General features: G+C 42.0%; 2 protein-coding genes across 18 annotated transcripts in view; one reads left to right on the plus strand and one right to left on the minus strand.

Moving 5' to 3' along the window:
• Positions 1 to 2,430: 2,430 nt before the first annotated feature.
• On the minus strand, positions 2,431 to 14,963 carry LOC139543942 (bromodomain-containing protein 3-like). 17 transcript variants are annotated; one of them, XM_071350521.1, is made up of 13 exons: positions 14,577 to 14,953; positions 12,054 to 12,413; positions 11,801 to 11,938; positions 11,474 to 11,603; positions 11,156 to 11,319; positions 10,675 to 11,046; positions 10,418 to 10,546; positions 10,093 to 10,281; positions 9,562 to 9,630; positions 7,941 to 8,164; positions 7,559 to 7,833; positions 6,460 to 6,606; positions 2,431 to 4,682 (listed from the first exon to the last, which is right to left on the minus strand). In XM_071350521.1, the coding sequence occupies exons 2-13, from the start codon at positions 12,252 to 12,254 to the stop codon at positions 4,567 to 4,569; spliced, it is 2,154 nt and encodes a 717-aa protein (XP_071206622.1). In that variant the 5' UTR covers positions 12,255 to 12,413; positions 14,577 to 14,953; the 3' UTR covers positions 2,431 to 4,566. The 17 variants fall into 17 exon arrangements, with proteins under 17 accessions (XP_071206622.1, XP_071206620.1, XP_071206625.1 ...); XM_071350519.1 differs by having other exon boundaries at positions 14,538 to 14,953; XM_071350524.1 differs by lacking the exon at positions 14,577 to 14,953 and adding an exon at positions 14,160 to 14,272 and having other exon boundaries at positions 10,108 to 10,281; positions 10,675 to 11,043.
• A 4-nt stretch (positions 14,964 to 14,967) lies between these two features.
• Positions 14,968 to 16,371, plus strand: part of LOC139543944 (WD repeat-containing protein 5-like) — a 29,544-nt gene continuing 28,140 nt past the window's right edge. The window contains exon 1 of the mRNA XM_071350540.1: positions 14,968 to 15,184. The gene's annotated coding sequence lies outside the window, so the exon portion shown is untranslated. The remainder of the gene's footprint in view (positions 15,185 to 16,371) is intronic.

Here is a 16,371-nt window from a genome sequence, read left to right on the forward strand (position 1 = left end):
TTTTATTTATTTTACCGTTATTTTACCAGGTAAGTTGACTGAGAACACGTTCTCATTTGCAGCAACGACCTGGGGAATAGTTACAGGGGAGAGGAGGGGGATGAATGAGCCAATTATAAACTGGGGATTATTAGGTGACCATGATGGTTTGAGGGCCAGATTGGGAATTTAGCCAGGACACCGGGGTTAACACCCCTACTCTTACGATAAGTGCCATGGGATCTTTAATGACCTCAGAGAGTCAGGACACCCGTTTAACGTCCCATCCGAAAGACGGCACCCTACACAGGGCAGTGTCCACAATCACTGCCCTGGGGCATTGGGATATTTTTCAGACCAGAGGAAAGAGTGCCTCCTACTGGCCCTCCAACACCACTTCCAGCAGCATCTGGTCTCCCATCCAGGGACTGACCAGGACCGACCCTGCTTAGCTTCAGAAGTTAAGTGACCCGTCTTGAAGCCTGACTGGTTCGGGTCAAGATAGCTGGCTAGACTAACTAAACTAATTTACCAATCTAAAATAGTTTAAAGATGCAATATGTAACTTTTTGGGGAACCCGACAAAATTCACATAGAAATGTGACTTATAGAGTTGTCATTCTCATTGAAAGTAAGTCTATGAAGCGGCAGACCTGTTGTTTTATGTGCCCTATTTCTATGCTTCCCGTTCTTAAGTTTCATTTGTGTTTCTTTAACTTTCGGTTTTGATACACCAGCTTCAAACAGCTGAAAATACAATATTCTTGGTTATGGAATAGATATTTCACAGCGGTTTAGATGGTACAATGATTCACTACACTATACTTGCTTGTTTTGTCACATAAACTGAAATTAGGCAAACTATTAGAATTTTTGCAACCAGGAAACTGCAGTGCGATTTCTGCATAGTGAATCTTTAACTGACATGGCTAATTGAGTGACTGTCAGTGAGTGACATAATAAGAGGAAAACTGCTGATGCACAACCAAGTTTTGAAATTGTACCTTGTGTATTCTACTATTCCAACTCTCAACAGTAGGTTGAGACCACGATGGATTGTTGTTGAAAAAATGAGAGGTCCGGACCTCGGTGTCCTCATATGCTCTACTGCACATTACACGGATGATTTATGGTCAGTGTATGGATACAAAGTAACCTAAACTTGCAGGTGTATCATTCAGGTGTATCATTCAGTGTTTGAGTGAAACAATGTAACACATATTGCTTTGGAGCTACTGCATCCTGTTCCCAGCCTTCCCCCTCCCATAATCTCTTTTGCGGGGTCAACAAAAATACAGTATCACAATTCAATTTACTCAAGATATACGGTTAGCCTATCATATTATCTGTAATGGATGTTGGGTAGGCTATGTCTGTGTTGTTTTGTCATGGATTGTGGCCAGCTAGAGTGAGTGATGGCCATAAGTTGCAGACACGATTAGTTGTCACTGAAGTTGTGGCATTGATCCATCATGGCCCAGGGCTGTTCGAGGCAAAGAGGTAACATGTTCCATATGCCACAGTGAGAAGGGGGGTCACACAGTACAAGTCTCCCTCCAGCACAAACCAAGTAGGGTAAGAGCTGGGGTGGGCAGTGACTGATGTATAGCCCTATACTGAGCCCTAAGGCAATGAATCTGCCATTGGAAATAATGGTATTCTATTCTTGCACTAAAAGATGAATGTATGGTGGGTTAGGTCATTTCATTTATTTATACAAGCATGGAAAGTGATTGCTGATATCAACCAACAAGTCTCCTGCAAGATAACTTACATACTAATTCATAACTCACCTTAAAAGACATTAGTCCATCATATATCCAAGAGAAAATGTCCCCCCCTATAATCATTGGGTTGACATTCACCTAACAGCACGTTTGAGGTGTGTAACTCACTGTCATCTGAATCCAGCAAACACACAGCTCAAACCAAATCTGTCACCCGATTTTTAAAATCAATTATATATGGCCACCATCTAGTGGCCTAACATTGAACTGCAGATATCCCTTCACAGCTATCCTTTGGGTTTTGTGGCTACTGGCTAGCATATGCTGATCATATTAAATGGCACATCCAGTCCATAAGCACTAAAAGCATCCCACATTATGGTTTTAGAGTATATTTAAAAAATGTGTACATTGGTCTTACTTAGGTCCAATCGCTTCTTTGGAAGCATAGGCCATCGACAACTCCTCTCCTTAGTATCTGCATGAAGGTCCCGCCTCCAGGTGTTTCTTGGGCACCCTCTTTTTCTTCTCCCTTGGGTTCCAGGATAGAGCTTGACTGGTGATGATGGAACGCGGCTTTCAGGGTTGTGGACGATCCATCCACATCTTTTCCTCTGGATCTCCTCATCCACCAGAAGTACACGGGTGTACCTCAGTGATAGTGAAAACAAGTGCAAAGAGAAAAGTCAAACGGATCAACATGCAGAAAATGAGACAAATTCAATAGGGTCTTTTGAATTTATTTAAAAAAAAATATTTCACCTGATTCCAGGTTAGCGGTTACATTAAATGTTAGCTTCTACCTCCAGTCCCCACCCCCCAAATACCACCCATAGTCCCATATTGCAATCAACAAGCCTAAAACTACTTACACTGAATCCTTGATTTGTTTCGATGACTGACACTTACAGGAAGATACTATAACAGCTCAAAAAAGGGTATAAGAAAATTACAATAAACTTGCATGCACATCTAGGATAAAAAGTAAACATTTGCTTTTGAAAATATAAAAAGGAACTATTATATTTGACCAGGGCCTAGAAATTAACTAAAAGTTATATATATATATATGTGTGTGTGTATATATATATTTGTTATTTTGTGTTTTGCCTCTAAAAGACATTCTTAGAAAAACCTGATAGGGCCTGTACTGGAGAACATTGGTATAGGCAGAGAAATGCATACAAGATCATTTGGGGAATTTTGTAGTTAAGTGCAACCTGGTATGTGGGACAAGCCACAAAATTACACAAATATTTATTTCCACCATAGCCCAAAATAATGCATATGACCAAATGTATAATGTATCAACTTATTAACAGTAAAGAAAATCCCAAGTGGTTTCAATGTTCAAGTTATTTTCAACAAATTCCAGAAAAAAACTGACCACAAATTATACTTCATGAAATAATCATATGCATTCTTACAGGAGTGGAATAAATTGTCATGATATTCTCTTATGAATAATTAACCATTTGTTCACTAAGACAAAAATAAAAGATGAGTTGAATGAAAACTAAACTGAAGTCATACGAGGCTGTGGCATCTAGTCACAATAAAACAAGGGACCCAGAGGTAACAAATTACATTCAGAAATCAATACGCTACACTTCAGAGGAAGACTCACATTGTTTACAATATTGTCCTGCTTTCATTGTCCAAACTTGACATCAACAGAGAAAAAGATCAGGGGACACTGCTCTGTTTGGAATAAAGCACCAACAGATGGCGGGTGTGCTCTGCAATATTCATGTTCCTACGCCATTGTACTAAAAATGTACACAGAGGTCAGCTATGTACAGTTTTGACCGTCCCATCTTACATAAAGCAGTGATGTACACAATATCACTGACATGGTGGAGCACAATCATTCATGGCACCATACATACATTCATCAGTGAGGATGATAGATCAAGCAAGAGACATGCCAGGAAAGACATGTACAGGAGGCCATCACGCCTAGTGGTTGTCATGTTATGAGTAATGAAACCAACTGTTGAGCGAATTATTTTACGGTAATTTCTTCTGCCCAAAAGCCTTAAAAGTCTAAATTCTTTAAGTTAAAATCTTCGTCAATAACCTCTCAGACCAGTTACCACCGAGCAGACATTTTTGCTAAAACTTTACATACTGCCGGGGGAAAAAAGAGACCATGTCAGTCATCATACAAAGAATAACAGCAATCAAGTTCCACTATTAAATGAAAATCTTCAGATCATTCAATTTGACTGTATATGCTGCTGAGGACACCCAACATGATTGTTCAGAATAATCTGAAATGTACCCCTCAGGCAAACATGGTTCAGTATTTGTCAAAAGTCAAATGATTGGAGAAACAACCCAAAACAGAGATAAACCTATTTCAAGAGGGCCCTCATCACAAGGGTGAAAAATACTTGTGAAGCTGGATGAGAAATGTTGATTATTTTTCAGTGAAAGTAATTGAATAGATTGTTTATGTAGCAGGGCTGAAGCTAGGAGGTGGACATGGGGTTCTGCGCTGTCTTGATAACTATGCAACAACTCCTTCACATTGAGATGCATGTTGATGATTGTATTAGGAGAAAAAAAAGACATCTGGCATTCATCCAAGAGTGTATTACAAAATGCTTGTTTTATGTTTGGTCGATTTTGAACACATCCCTTTAAAAGTAAGTGGAAACAAAAAGAACCCTGTCAAGTCATCTATAATTCCCCATGTTTCTTTCTTCTGTTTCTGACATTACATTTAGTTGTTTTTTCCTCATTAAATGTTTTAGAAGGGGGAAATCACTATGACTGCATACAATGTTTTTTTTTTTTTATACACAGGGCAAAAATAAAAAGGAATAGTTCCCAGCGAGTGTTTGGGCGGCGCTTTTCAGTCGGAGTCGCTGCTGTCAGAACTGGACCCACTGGAGCTGCTGCTGCCCGAGTCTGAAGAGCTACTGCTGCCGCTGAGATGTGAAGGACCGGTACCGGACCCAGCGCCCTTCTCTGGAAAGAGAGAGTAAGAGGATCATGCATGAGACGTGGCCAAACGTATTACATATCTATGTAAATGAGGTGCAAATGCTAAAGATAAATACTTTCTCAGATGGGTATCATAGCGCATACAAATGTTTTACTCATGTTTAAATGGACTTGCATTTTTTTAATGATTGATAAAGTTAACACAAATATTATCACTGTTGAATTACCACTGTGAATCATTGTAAGGTTTGTTTGTGTGTCAATTAATTCTGTAAAAGGATGGGGTGCCAACTGGCAGTTTGACAAAAGAAAATCATTTCATTCATACACACACGGTAAGACAAGTGTTGAAGAGACAGGAGATGAAATGACAGGACCCCCCCACACACAATTACATTGTTACAGTAACCATACAACTGTCCAACTCAATAAATATTAGGGATGGGCATTTTAAATAATTTCCCTTTTCAAATAATATCATTACATTTTTTTCTGAAATCCAGATAGTCGAAATAGATGTAAAAAAATATATTCAAAAAAATGTCAACTTGGGAAGTGGCTTGTTGCGCGACTTGGGAGAGGTGCCGCTCTGCTTGGTTGCAGCAGCGCGGGGGATAAGCATGGGATGGTGTTTGACATGGGAGGGAGAGAGAGAGTAGCCATACAGACTCACGCTAGTTAGACAAACCTGTAAATGCCATAAGTTATCTATCATCCCATCTGGTAGGGCCCGTCGTGACTGCATCAAATCAATGTAAAGATGTTAGCTAAGAAAACCCGCTACCTAGACTAATTGAAGCCATTTGCTGCACTTTCCATCGTTGTCTACCACAACCCCAATAAGATTAAACAGCCTACCTGATCATTTAGGCAACCTAATTCCATAATTTAAATTCCATTTTGCTTTGATTAGTCAGATCTCACATGTTGCTTGCTACACATGGATCCTCTAACTGTATTACACTTTCATTGGCCGACAATAAACGTGTGAAACCCGTGTAGGCTACGGTATATATTTTTGTGGGGTGCACATCAAAATCTACATTCAAAATGTTGTTTTATTGAATTAAGAATTTCATATAGATAATTTTTTTATGTGTATTTTATGTATACTTTCACAAGTATTCAGGGTATTTTGAAGTACTGAAGGTATGATTTCCAATACCGTCCAAACGTATTTATTGTTATTTAGAAGTTAACCATCAAAGATGTGCCAATTACATTTTCTCCAGCTCAGGGCTCCATTTATGCATTTGGTTAGCTAACTTGCTAGCTATAACATTAGGTGGCTAGCTTGCAATATCAAGCTTCTTGTTAACAGCAGAGACAATCAATCCCCTTCTGGATCAAGTGTGAGTAGCCTTTTGAGATAGTTGTATAACTTTGAGCTGGGCTGTTAGTCCTTAAATGTAGTTTATCTTTTCTTGTGTTTGTTAGTATTTAGCAATCGTCTGCTATTGGATAGCTACTTTTTTTTAAAGAAATAGCTGCAATGTGTGCACTGCCAGTAATACAGGTTAACCCGGTATGGTACAGGAAAGGTATGGACATCTGGATACTGCCCAACCCTAACTCGAATACTAACGTCTGCTCAGATTTTCTAATAACCGTGCCCATCCCTAATAAATATATGATATAGTATATATAGATTTATAACCATAAAAGATCAGATGACGAACTTCCTGGACCACAGGATACCAACAATGAATGGGTGAACTAGGTTAAAATGGGAAGCAAGACAGGGTCCACGTGCCCCCGTCCTTACTCTACGCAACTCCTGCTGTCCCTTACGCTATGGTACCTTTTTTGGATGTTTTCTTTTTGTCGGTTTTGTTCTTGTTGTTACTGTTCAGCTGGCCGCTGACATCCTGTAGCCTCTTTTCTAACTCTTTCTTCTTTTCCTGAGCCAGCTCCTCCTTGGATCTCGCTCCCTTGCCCCCAGCGGCCGCTGCAGGAGACACACAGCGGCACGCTGTGAGCACCATGGCCTTCCTGCCCGGACCCCCGCCGATGTGGTGACAGCTAGCTAGCTACTTCACAGCTACGGCCTAGCGCCTAATGCCTAAAGCCTACAACCTGGAGGACTACAGAGGGCAGGCAGCAGGTTCAAAGCACAGGTGAGACTTTACACTCTTGGACTTGAACAAACTTCCATCTCACTTGCTAAATTTGCTGTTAAGCGAGGACTGTATAGGAGTTATCTGTCACGTTATGACACACTGCCTGAATCCACTGCGCTGGGTCCGAGTAGGAGCCGATATTAGCAACACAACAGCAAACCATGTTCAGGCCCATAACATTTTATACAGGAGGTCCATGTATACAGCATAGATCATCTACATCCAGAATGGCATGAATTTGGCAAACAGTACCTTGTGTTCAGTTAGGCTACGTGTACACAAGGCAATCATTTTTTGTTATTTCGTTGACCTAAGCAGCCACTGACCAAAAACCAAATGGTCGGAAGAAAATTCATTTTTAGGAGTTCAAAAGGTTGGGGACCACCTGTATATCAAAAATAGCAGTCAACCGGAAGACATGCAATGAGGTAGAGGGAAGGAACATAATCTAGCTAAGAAAAAAATACCAAAAAGGGAAAGAAAATCTATCTAGTACTTAAAGAGATGCGAGTAAAAGCTGCTACACACTTCACGCAAACTACGCAAATGTAGCGATGGAGCATCATTTTCTATGTAGTTCTACGTATTTTTGTGCGGCTCAAAATTTGGAACGGACCGTATACGACGCTCCGTCGCTCTGTTTGCCTAGGGTCCTTAACAGTAAAGCAAGAGAAGGTAGGAGAAAATACTTAGTAGAGGGAGTAGTAGTAGTAACAGGCTGAAGGACAGTGAAGGTATCAGTGAGGTTCAATGCATGAGGTCTTCCATCTCAGGACTTACGTTGGGGTTTCCGCTGTTTCTTCTGTAAACAGGACTTGACGTATCGCTCGAGTTCGCGTAGGGTGGAGGGCTTGAGCGTCTCAAAGTCAATCTCGATCTCGTCTGGATTGGAGTCTCGCAGCGAGGGCTCTCGGGACTGGATGATGTGCACTACCCGACCAAGCTTCTCCCCTGGGAGCCTGTTGATGTCCAGGCTGAGCTGGCGCTTCTCGTCGTACGCCATGGGCAGAGACTCCTCGTCAGATTCGTAGCCCCGGCCCCCCTTCTTTGATTGCCTGGAAGATCAAGAAGCCAGAGTGACAAATAGTCAATGCTTTCATGGTGTTATTTATTATGAGAGGCTGAGCAGAGCCCTAATATGTCAGAGAAAGGGAGGCCTTACCTGGAGCCAGTCACTGTGCTGTTGGCTTTCCTTGAGGGCTTCTTCTGCTGGCCCTGCTTGGCAGGCTGCCCAGGCTTGGCCTTCTTCTCATCCGTCTTGGTTTTGCTATGCTTGTTGTCCTTGTCTTTCTTCTTCTTGTCTTTTTCTTTCTTTTCTTTCTTCTTCTTCGGTTTGCTCACAGGGCCCTGAGAGAGCGCGGCAAGCTGTTCGTGGACGGCCTTTAGCTGGGGAGAGGTGGGGTGGAGGAGTTAGTGGTCTGCCGTAAGGGTATGCTAGCACTTCAAGCCCTGAGGGGCTAGAAAAGGGGTGGGTATGAGTTTCCCAGAAAGAAATGCTCCACTTTTTACCACTTGAGTGAATCATACAAAATTGTTTAAGTTCCTATTTCGAAAGGAAACTAGGTTATATAAAATGTGGCATTACTTTAGGGAAAGCCATGTACACTAAAACAAATCACTACATAGTAAGTTAACATCCAGTGTTTCCCTTAGGATTTTTTCAGCAGCGGTGGCAAGGGTAATGACTGTGAGAATGTCACTTTTGGTGACTTTAAAAAAGAAATTTACACCAAAATGCATGAAAATTAAATGTTAACAGCATCTGAAATATAACTGATGCGCATTACTGCAATGTAGGGAAATGAGGAGCAAGCGGTGGCTGTGCGCTCGTGGCTCCCATTCGCGCCACTCCTCGCTCTGTTACAAATATACATTGTAACATGTCACTCATCTCAAAGGGATAATGTGAGATTTTGGCAATTAAACTACCTTCAACTTCCTTCAAACTGCAAGCAGAACCATATAAATGGTAGAAATGAGGTCATCTGAATCTGGGTAAGTAGAAAATTGACAAAATCTCACACTATACCTTTAAAAGTGCATACATACACAATTTTTATTATGTATTTTTTTGGAAGTGGCGGCCAAGTTTAGCAGCGTCGGCTCGCTGCTGCTAAATAAATATAGGGGAAACACTGCATTGTGACACATACAATGACTTTAAACATGGGAAACTCTTCACATCAACTTTGACATACTGATTGCTTATCTACTTCACAACTTACACAAAAATAGTACTCTATTCTATAACTTTTTAACAATGGATTTTTATTATCTAGTATTTATTTTTGTACTACCAATTCTAAATGGAACTAGGTAAGCAATCTGAGCAGTTTTTATCCCTTTGGTGCATAACATGAGCAAAAATGAAGAGAGCTGTTTTAAGATCGCGCAAAAACCCATCCAAAACACCAGTAAATCAGAAAGGAAACAAGTTGCATACTCCTTTCATTGCCTCAATTTAAGTTGGAAACAACCTTCAGGCAATCGAGAGAGAGAGAGCGAGAGAAATAAGAATATGTCTACTTGGTCAGCCAGCAAACATACCAGGGAGAAAACACACACACATTCAACATTTACACAACCATATAAACTCACACACATCTGCCACTTAGTGTCGCACCACCTGTAACTCGCCACTCCCTCCCCACTATTAACCCTCGACCGCTTGCTCAACTAATGCAAAAAAAAATACAAATAAAAGTCAAATAGCGGCATTGATAATAAACTGAGATCAATAAGAGGTTAGTGGGGAGGGGACCGGGAAGTGAAAAGCAAATCACCTGAAAATGCTTGGTGCACCCGTTTTTTCCCCCCTGCCCGCTACCATTGGGGCGCTCCACAGAGATACACTGGTAAGAGAGCCAAAGGGAAATGAGGGGACAAAGATAGAAAACTCCAAAAAAAGAGATCAGAACCATTTTAAAACACCATGTTATGACAAGAGCTATTGTGTGGTACCATAATGCAAAAACGACATTGTGATGTTTTCAAAAAGAAGGCTTTTGTTTAGGTAGAGCATGCAAGCCATCTGTACCAGTAGGTGCATTGAAATGCACAATTTAAAGCGGTAGAGGGTTACATTTAAGTGCTATCAATAGGGAGATGACGAATCAGTGGAGAAAGCAGTGGTATGCATGTCTGAGGGGAGAGTGGGAGGGGTTAGACTGGATGTAAGGTGGCAGCCCCTCCATCTCTGTCTCAGCATTTTGGAATGGATAAGATGGCTGTGATGTGAGAAGGTGGGAGGAAGGCCCTCCCTGAGCCCTTCAGGTTAGAGGAGTAGTCGGACGGACCTCGGATCTGAAACCCACCTGTTCCGCACCCACCTGTTCCTGCAGCTCGGCGAGCCGGGTGGCCCGCTCCTCCTCTGAGTCAGAGCTGTCCGAGCTGGAGGAGTCACCGCTGCTTGAGTTGTCGCCTTTACTGACCAAACCGCCTGCACCGGGGCTCAGCTCCACCGGCTCATCAGGCATCTTAGCAAAACGCATCTCAAACACATCCTGACAAAGACACACAGGCAATTATGGCAAAAAGAAGAGTGACAGAAAGAGACACATTAGCGATAAACCAACCAATTCAATTTTACATACATTTTTCAAATGGGATCCAGAGAAATATTTAAAATCCCAAACATACCTGGAGTTTTCTGGCCATGGCAACAACCTCATGATCTGGAGGGTTATATTTGTAACAATTTGAGAACATTACTCGAACATCCGCTGCAAACATCTGTGCATCTGGATACTCCCGTACGTCTATCTTTTTCTGAAAATCAACAGCAAGTGTTATCCAAACAACGCATGGTTGAGCAACCACACAAGCCAACACACTGGTAATGATTAACTGTAAAAGTGAATTCTGCTAGTGTACGTGCTTTGTTCTGTGGTGCGTACTTTGACAGTGCTGAGGTCCATGGGGTGCTTGATGATCTCGTGGTAGTCATGTAGCTCCAGAGCTTCAGCATCTACAGGCTTGTAGAAGGGCCAGGCGTAAGCTGCGTGTTTCTTCGACAGCATCTCCTTCAGGATACTGTCGCAGTACTTGAGCTGCTCACTCATTCTGCTCCGCTTGCTGCTGTGCTGGCCCAACTCCCCTTCCACCAGGTCTTTCTTGGGAGCTTTGATGGGACGTCCTGTACTCTCCCGTCTGGACATCACCTTGCCCTGCTTGGCCTCTGAGACGGGGCTGGGCGACTCACTCCGGCTAGCTGTGATTGCAGATGTCGTGGGGGTGGTGGTGTCTGCTTTCCTCTTTACCCCTTTCTTCTAGATGCACAACAAACACAAACACAAAAAGGCACACCCTCACAGATGAGGTTCCATTCAAAAAACTAAATAAACATTTGTATGCCTGATAAACTGTACGGTGACTTACTTTGACAAGAGGTTGTGATTGTGAGACGACGGGTAACATTGGAGCATTGGGCGAGCTCTGGACAGCTGGGACGTTAGGGGTGATGGCAGTCATTGGAGAAGAGCCAATCACAGGTGTCGTAGACCCAGATAGGGACGATGGTGACTCGCCTCCATCCAGACCACCTGCAGCAGGTGCAATGATTAGAGTGGTTAACTCACAGTACATGGGGTATTTTATTGGCAATATGCACCCATTTTCTCTACATTTTCTATAAGATATCTATGGATCTATCCAAAATTATAGGAGTCTATAGTTTCAGGAACAGAGGCTTATTACCTATGTTTTTGCTTTTCTTGGGTTTGGGTGCGGGAGGCAGAAGCTCCACCTCCTCCTGGGGCATCATGGCAACTTTCTGCAGGAAGATCTTCTCCAAGGCCTGTGCCATCAGGACAATGTCATCTGTAGGCTGTTGGGCAAAGTAAAAACAGGAAGTGAGAAACATGAGTGGGAAATACAAAGAGGAAACTTAAGATCAATTTAAAAACGTAGAGCTTTGGGAGTATCCCTGGGAGAATCTGGAAACATATTAGACTATAATATTAAATCCAGAATAAATGGACCCCTAGGAGACACAGTCTGTATTTACTCTCTTGGAGCACTCACCTTGTTATATATGTAACAGTTGGTGAACATGGTGTTGAAGTCCTGCATGCATTCACTGGCACTCCAATAGTAGTTATGCTCCAGTCTCTTTTTGATGGTTCCCATGTCCATAGGTTGCTTTATGACCTTATGGTAATCCTGATAAACAGAAAATGCAAAACATTGTCAGCATTGTCATTTGCACAGTGATCTATCTATAGGCATTAGCTTTCTGACAATTATAACACCCATTCCCAATATCTAGTCTACTCACCATAAGACCCAATTTGATGGCATCAACTGGCACGTAGAAAGGCCAGGCAAAGTTGTGCTTCCACAATGTCTTGACCATTACATTCTGCATGTATTGTAGTTGGTTGGTTTTACGACCTGGTTTGGTTGGATTGGTCACCTCCGGGGGTGGGGGGTTGACTCCCTGAAGAGGGGCCGGGGTTGCTGAGTTGACAGCAGACATGCTTGCGATGGGAAGGGGGTGGTATTCTAGGAGTCTCTGTTAACTCTCAGATGGAAAGGGCGGGAGACGAACACCTCAGTTGGTAGTGTAGTTTTGTTCTTTCTGCTCTTTAGTGGCCTGGGGGGAACTGCAGGTCATTGCAGGGCCTGATCTTTTGACCTATGAAAAACAGAGCAGTGTGATGGCCATGAGTATTCAGCATAAGTGTGGCAGCCAAAAATCCATGAAATAGGTACCGTATAATAGCTAAAACCTGAAATAACATGAAATGAAGCAATTCTGATAAGAAAGTAGGGCCTTTTCATCACACAATAAAAAATATTTCCGATATTGTAAAAGGGAAATGTGTCCCTGGAGAGATGTGTCATCTCCAGGTTTGAGGCACATTGTCTATAACCCAATCTGCACCTCATGTAGCTTGGTCTTGCATTTTCCTTTGACCATAGAATTGTATTTGGCATGTGGGGACAGGTACAGCTTACAGTGATCATGCAAATTTACAGGAAGCAAAGGTACATTATAACACGAAATAATAAATAAAAACTGTCTAAATAACCTGCTAGCAATTCAATTCATAAACTACAGCAACCACAATCCATTTCACCACATACATAACCAAACAACCTGCAAAACTGACTGACTACAGCACAGCTGTTCTAGCAACAAGTACCACCCTGAGCAGAGTAATTGCTGTAGCTGTGATAACGTTAATGCAATCTGTACTAAGGACACTTCAAGAATGACAACTACACAGACATTGTTCTGTATCTCTTTCAATGACTAGTAGTAGCTAATAGCGTTAGACAAAACATAGCTATATTTGACCGTGAAAAAAATGTAGCTGGCCAGCTAGCACGTAGAAGCCAATGATGTGTATATATATAAAAATCAGTGGTAGTAACGTTAGGTAGTTAGTAGCTGACGTAAGGGTGGCGCTGCCTCCCGCGTAAACAATCACATAAACTAGTTTATTAACGTTAGCTAGCTAAATGGCTAGTTACATATAAAAGCCATCACTAACTATAGCTGTTATTCGTTTCGCTGAAAGCGCTGCAATACTGTATGTAACGGCATGGCATCGTATGGCAAAATATTGGAATTAGTTATCTAGCTAAATTGGTTATGATATCTGCTGAACAAAACGCGTGTAACTTAGCTAACTAGCAAGCTATACTAGCCAGCGTCACGCGCGGGGGAAGTGCAAAGGGAGCTTGGAACACTTTTGGAACAATTCGCGCGGACTCCTTTGCACTCCGTGGTTCGAGTGTCCAGACTAGTGCCGTAAAGCTAGCTAACGTAGCTAGTTCATAGAACATTTGAGACGTAGCTAGTATTCACTACAGTAAACATATGTGACTACCTAGCTAAATGTGAATACACCAAAACCAAATAGGTGGTATTATGGGCTCCACTGCAACATTCTCCAAAAAGATGGCGGGCATATGTTATCCTTTAGGTATCACTAGGTAGCTAACGTTAACAGCCGATTTAACTTCACCCCCCCTAGCAAACTACGAACAGTTTCATGAAATATATTTTATAACTAAATAACCCTCCTTGTTTTATCTGTGGTTTCTGCAAGAGCATGTAGCTATTGCTACCACAACTGCGTAGCTGGCTAATTTGCCCACACTAATATCTTGTTAAACGTTTCGCGCCCATATTACCAAAATATTTAACCCAATAGACAAGTAATTTGTTATGCTTTGTTGTATTGTTGCAATGCGCTGTCAAACGTAGCTTTGCTGAAAATCATCGGACGTTAGCTAGCTTGCTTAGTTAACGCTAACAAGCGTTTCAGCACCCCCTTTTTCATTACACTGAAGTATGAACATTACATGTTTCGCTAAAGAAACGCTATTATCATAATAATTATGGTGAAATATAAATATTTTAATGCATTACTTTCTTGAGGCCTCCGATGGGTTTGCGTGTAGCTGGCACCCCGAGTTGCTCTTGCTTTATTTGAGCGAGGCCGAGCAGCATGAAGATGAGGTTGCGCATGCGCACGGTTTGTGATAAATTTACTGGCGCTGAAGACTACGCTCCCCAACATGTGTGTTGTTCAGTGTATATACTGCATACTACTATCAAATATTTTCGAGTATACTGAAACCCGAAGTATGCAAAGGCCACGCTAAATAAATACATTGGGCTGAAATAATGTGCAATACAAATAAACAGCTGGAATGGCTTTATCTTCAGCTAGCAATGTACGCCATGGATGGATGACTTTACCATGTATTATGGATATTTCACACATCTTTTAAACTTTATATTCACCTGTAAACATTCAAAGGAAACAGAGATGAGTGCTGATACCTTCCCCCTGTTGTTTCTCCTGGTTCTGTCTGCTGTGTTTTACAGAGAACCAAAACCTCTCAGGGCAGGGCGTCTCCGGCTCTGCACTCCTACCTGGCAGGTTAGTCCAGGACACCCCAGCCTTATAATCACAAGATCGGTCTGTCTTGAGCACACTCATTCCTGTCCCTGATTCTGCTCAGCCTGTGCCCTCTCTTTCGAGCTGCCCTCCACTGCACATAGTGATAACTATGTGGTTAAGTTTGTGTAACTATTCATACACGTCTGTATTGTTGATGTGTCTCGACATGTGTAACTAGGTTTTATTCCAGTCCAAAACCTAAAGTTTACAAACGTGACTCCAATCAGAACCACCGTCAAATCGTCCCTCCTCGCGTGCCGTAAGCACTGCCTAAGCACACATGCGCAATGTGTGTCTTCTTCACTGCCACATTCCCCGCCTGAGCCCTAAACTGAAACGAACTGCCCCTAGATTTTTATTCATGCTCAATTAGGGCGAAAATACATTCATCGTATTTATAGGCTAAACAAATTCGTGTAATTGATAAGATTTCTTCCTAAAGGAAGAAATTCGGCCGAGCAAATACATTTTAACACTGGGCCTTACCGTGAGTATCCCTGATTTTATTGTTTGAATGGAGTAACGTCAGCTAGCTAGCCTGGTAACTAGTAGACCTTGCAATTTGCATGTGCAGTGAGAAGCTAGCTAAACGAGAGAGTAAGGCCATGTGTGTTTAACATAGTTAACTATATTTTGAAGGATAGGATTCATACAATAACTACCTGGATTAAAACCATTAGCTAGCTATTATCACCAACAAGATGCACACTACGTTAGTGTTCGCGAACAACATTGCTAACTATCGTAGCTAGAAAAGAAACAGGCCCATCTGCGGTACTTCCACAACTGCGGTTAATGAGGTTACTATAGCTATCTAACTCACGGTAATTTGTTTACTTGCAATGGCAGTTAGTTAGCTGGCCAGCCAGGTAACATAGTATCTCCTCTCTTTCTCCAGACAAACGAACGTCATTATTACTTAGTTAACTACTCGGCTCTACCGAGCTAACGTTACTTAGCTGTGCCATCCATGACTGGGTAGGAAGCCAGTGTGGGGGTAATTTACCAGTCGCTACGTTACTAACAAAATTATACCTAGAGTTCAAAATCATATCCAATATTGTTATATTCATCTACAAACTAAAGGGTATCGTCTTGCGTTGTATCTATACAATTTCTTATCCTTACATTTCCCCTGACAATATCGTCATCGAAAAGCTAACTCAACTCCATTGTCGTCACTAGTTACAACAGTCAGAATGCCCGCCTACTCGACCAATCAGCTGGAGTGTGACGATGCGTATGCCGGTTTACGGTTCGTGGGAAACGACCAATCAGATGAGGGAGTGTATGCAGACGAGGACCATGGGGTGTTTCTCAATATGCAACCTACCGTGCTCCACATGCTCAAATATCTTTATAACTAAACCAAAAGATGCCACAGCCTGTCGTTTCCAATGGGAACAAATTAGTCATAGTGGGCAGACCAAGTAATGAGGTGGGCAGAGCCAAGCACGAGCTAGCGAGATCCTGTTGGCGTGTCCTAGTATAATTTGCATATTTGCGTTAGGGAACGCCTACTATGTGAAGTGCGCGTGTGCAATAACCCCATTTTGCCTTTTTGCACTTTCTAAACAACGCAATAAAAAAACAGTCTACAAAACGCAGTCCACTCTGTTCATAACAGATTCTAGTTTTGGAAACAGAAAACGGTATTGAGATCAAATATTTCAT

Source organism: Salvelinus alpinus, chromosome 18, assembly GCF_045679555.1.
Source record: "Salvelinus alpinus chromosome 18, SLU_Salpinus.1, whole genome shotgun sequence".
Taxonomy (NCBI): Eukaryota; Metazoa; Chordata; class Actinopteri; order Salmoniformes; family Salmonidae; genus Salvelinus; species Salvelinus alpinus.

Coding starts and splice junctions, on each gene's coding strand:
- LOC139543942 (XM_071350521.1), bottom strand. CDS start 12,254: ATGTCTGCTGTCAACTCAGCAACCCCGGCCCCTCTTCAGGGAGTCAAC. Junction 7,834..7,940: donor AGCACAGTGACTGGCTCCAG/GTAAGGCCTCCC, acceptor TTGATCTTCCAG/GCAATCAAAGAAGGGGGGCC. Junction 4,683..6,459: donor AAAGAAAACATCCAAAAAAG/GTACCATAGCGT, acceptor CTCTCTTTCCAG/AGAAGGGCGCTGGGTCCGGT.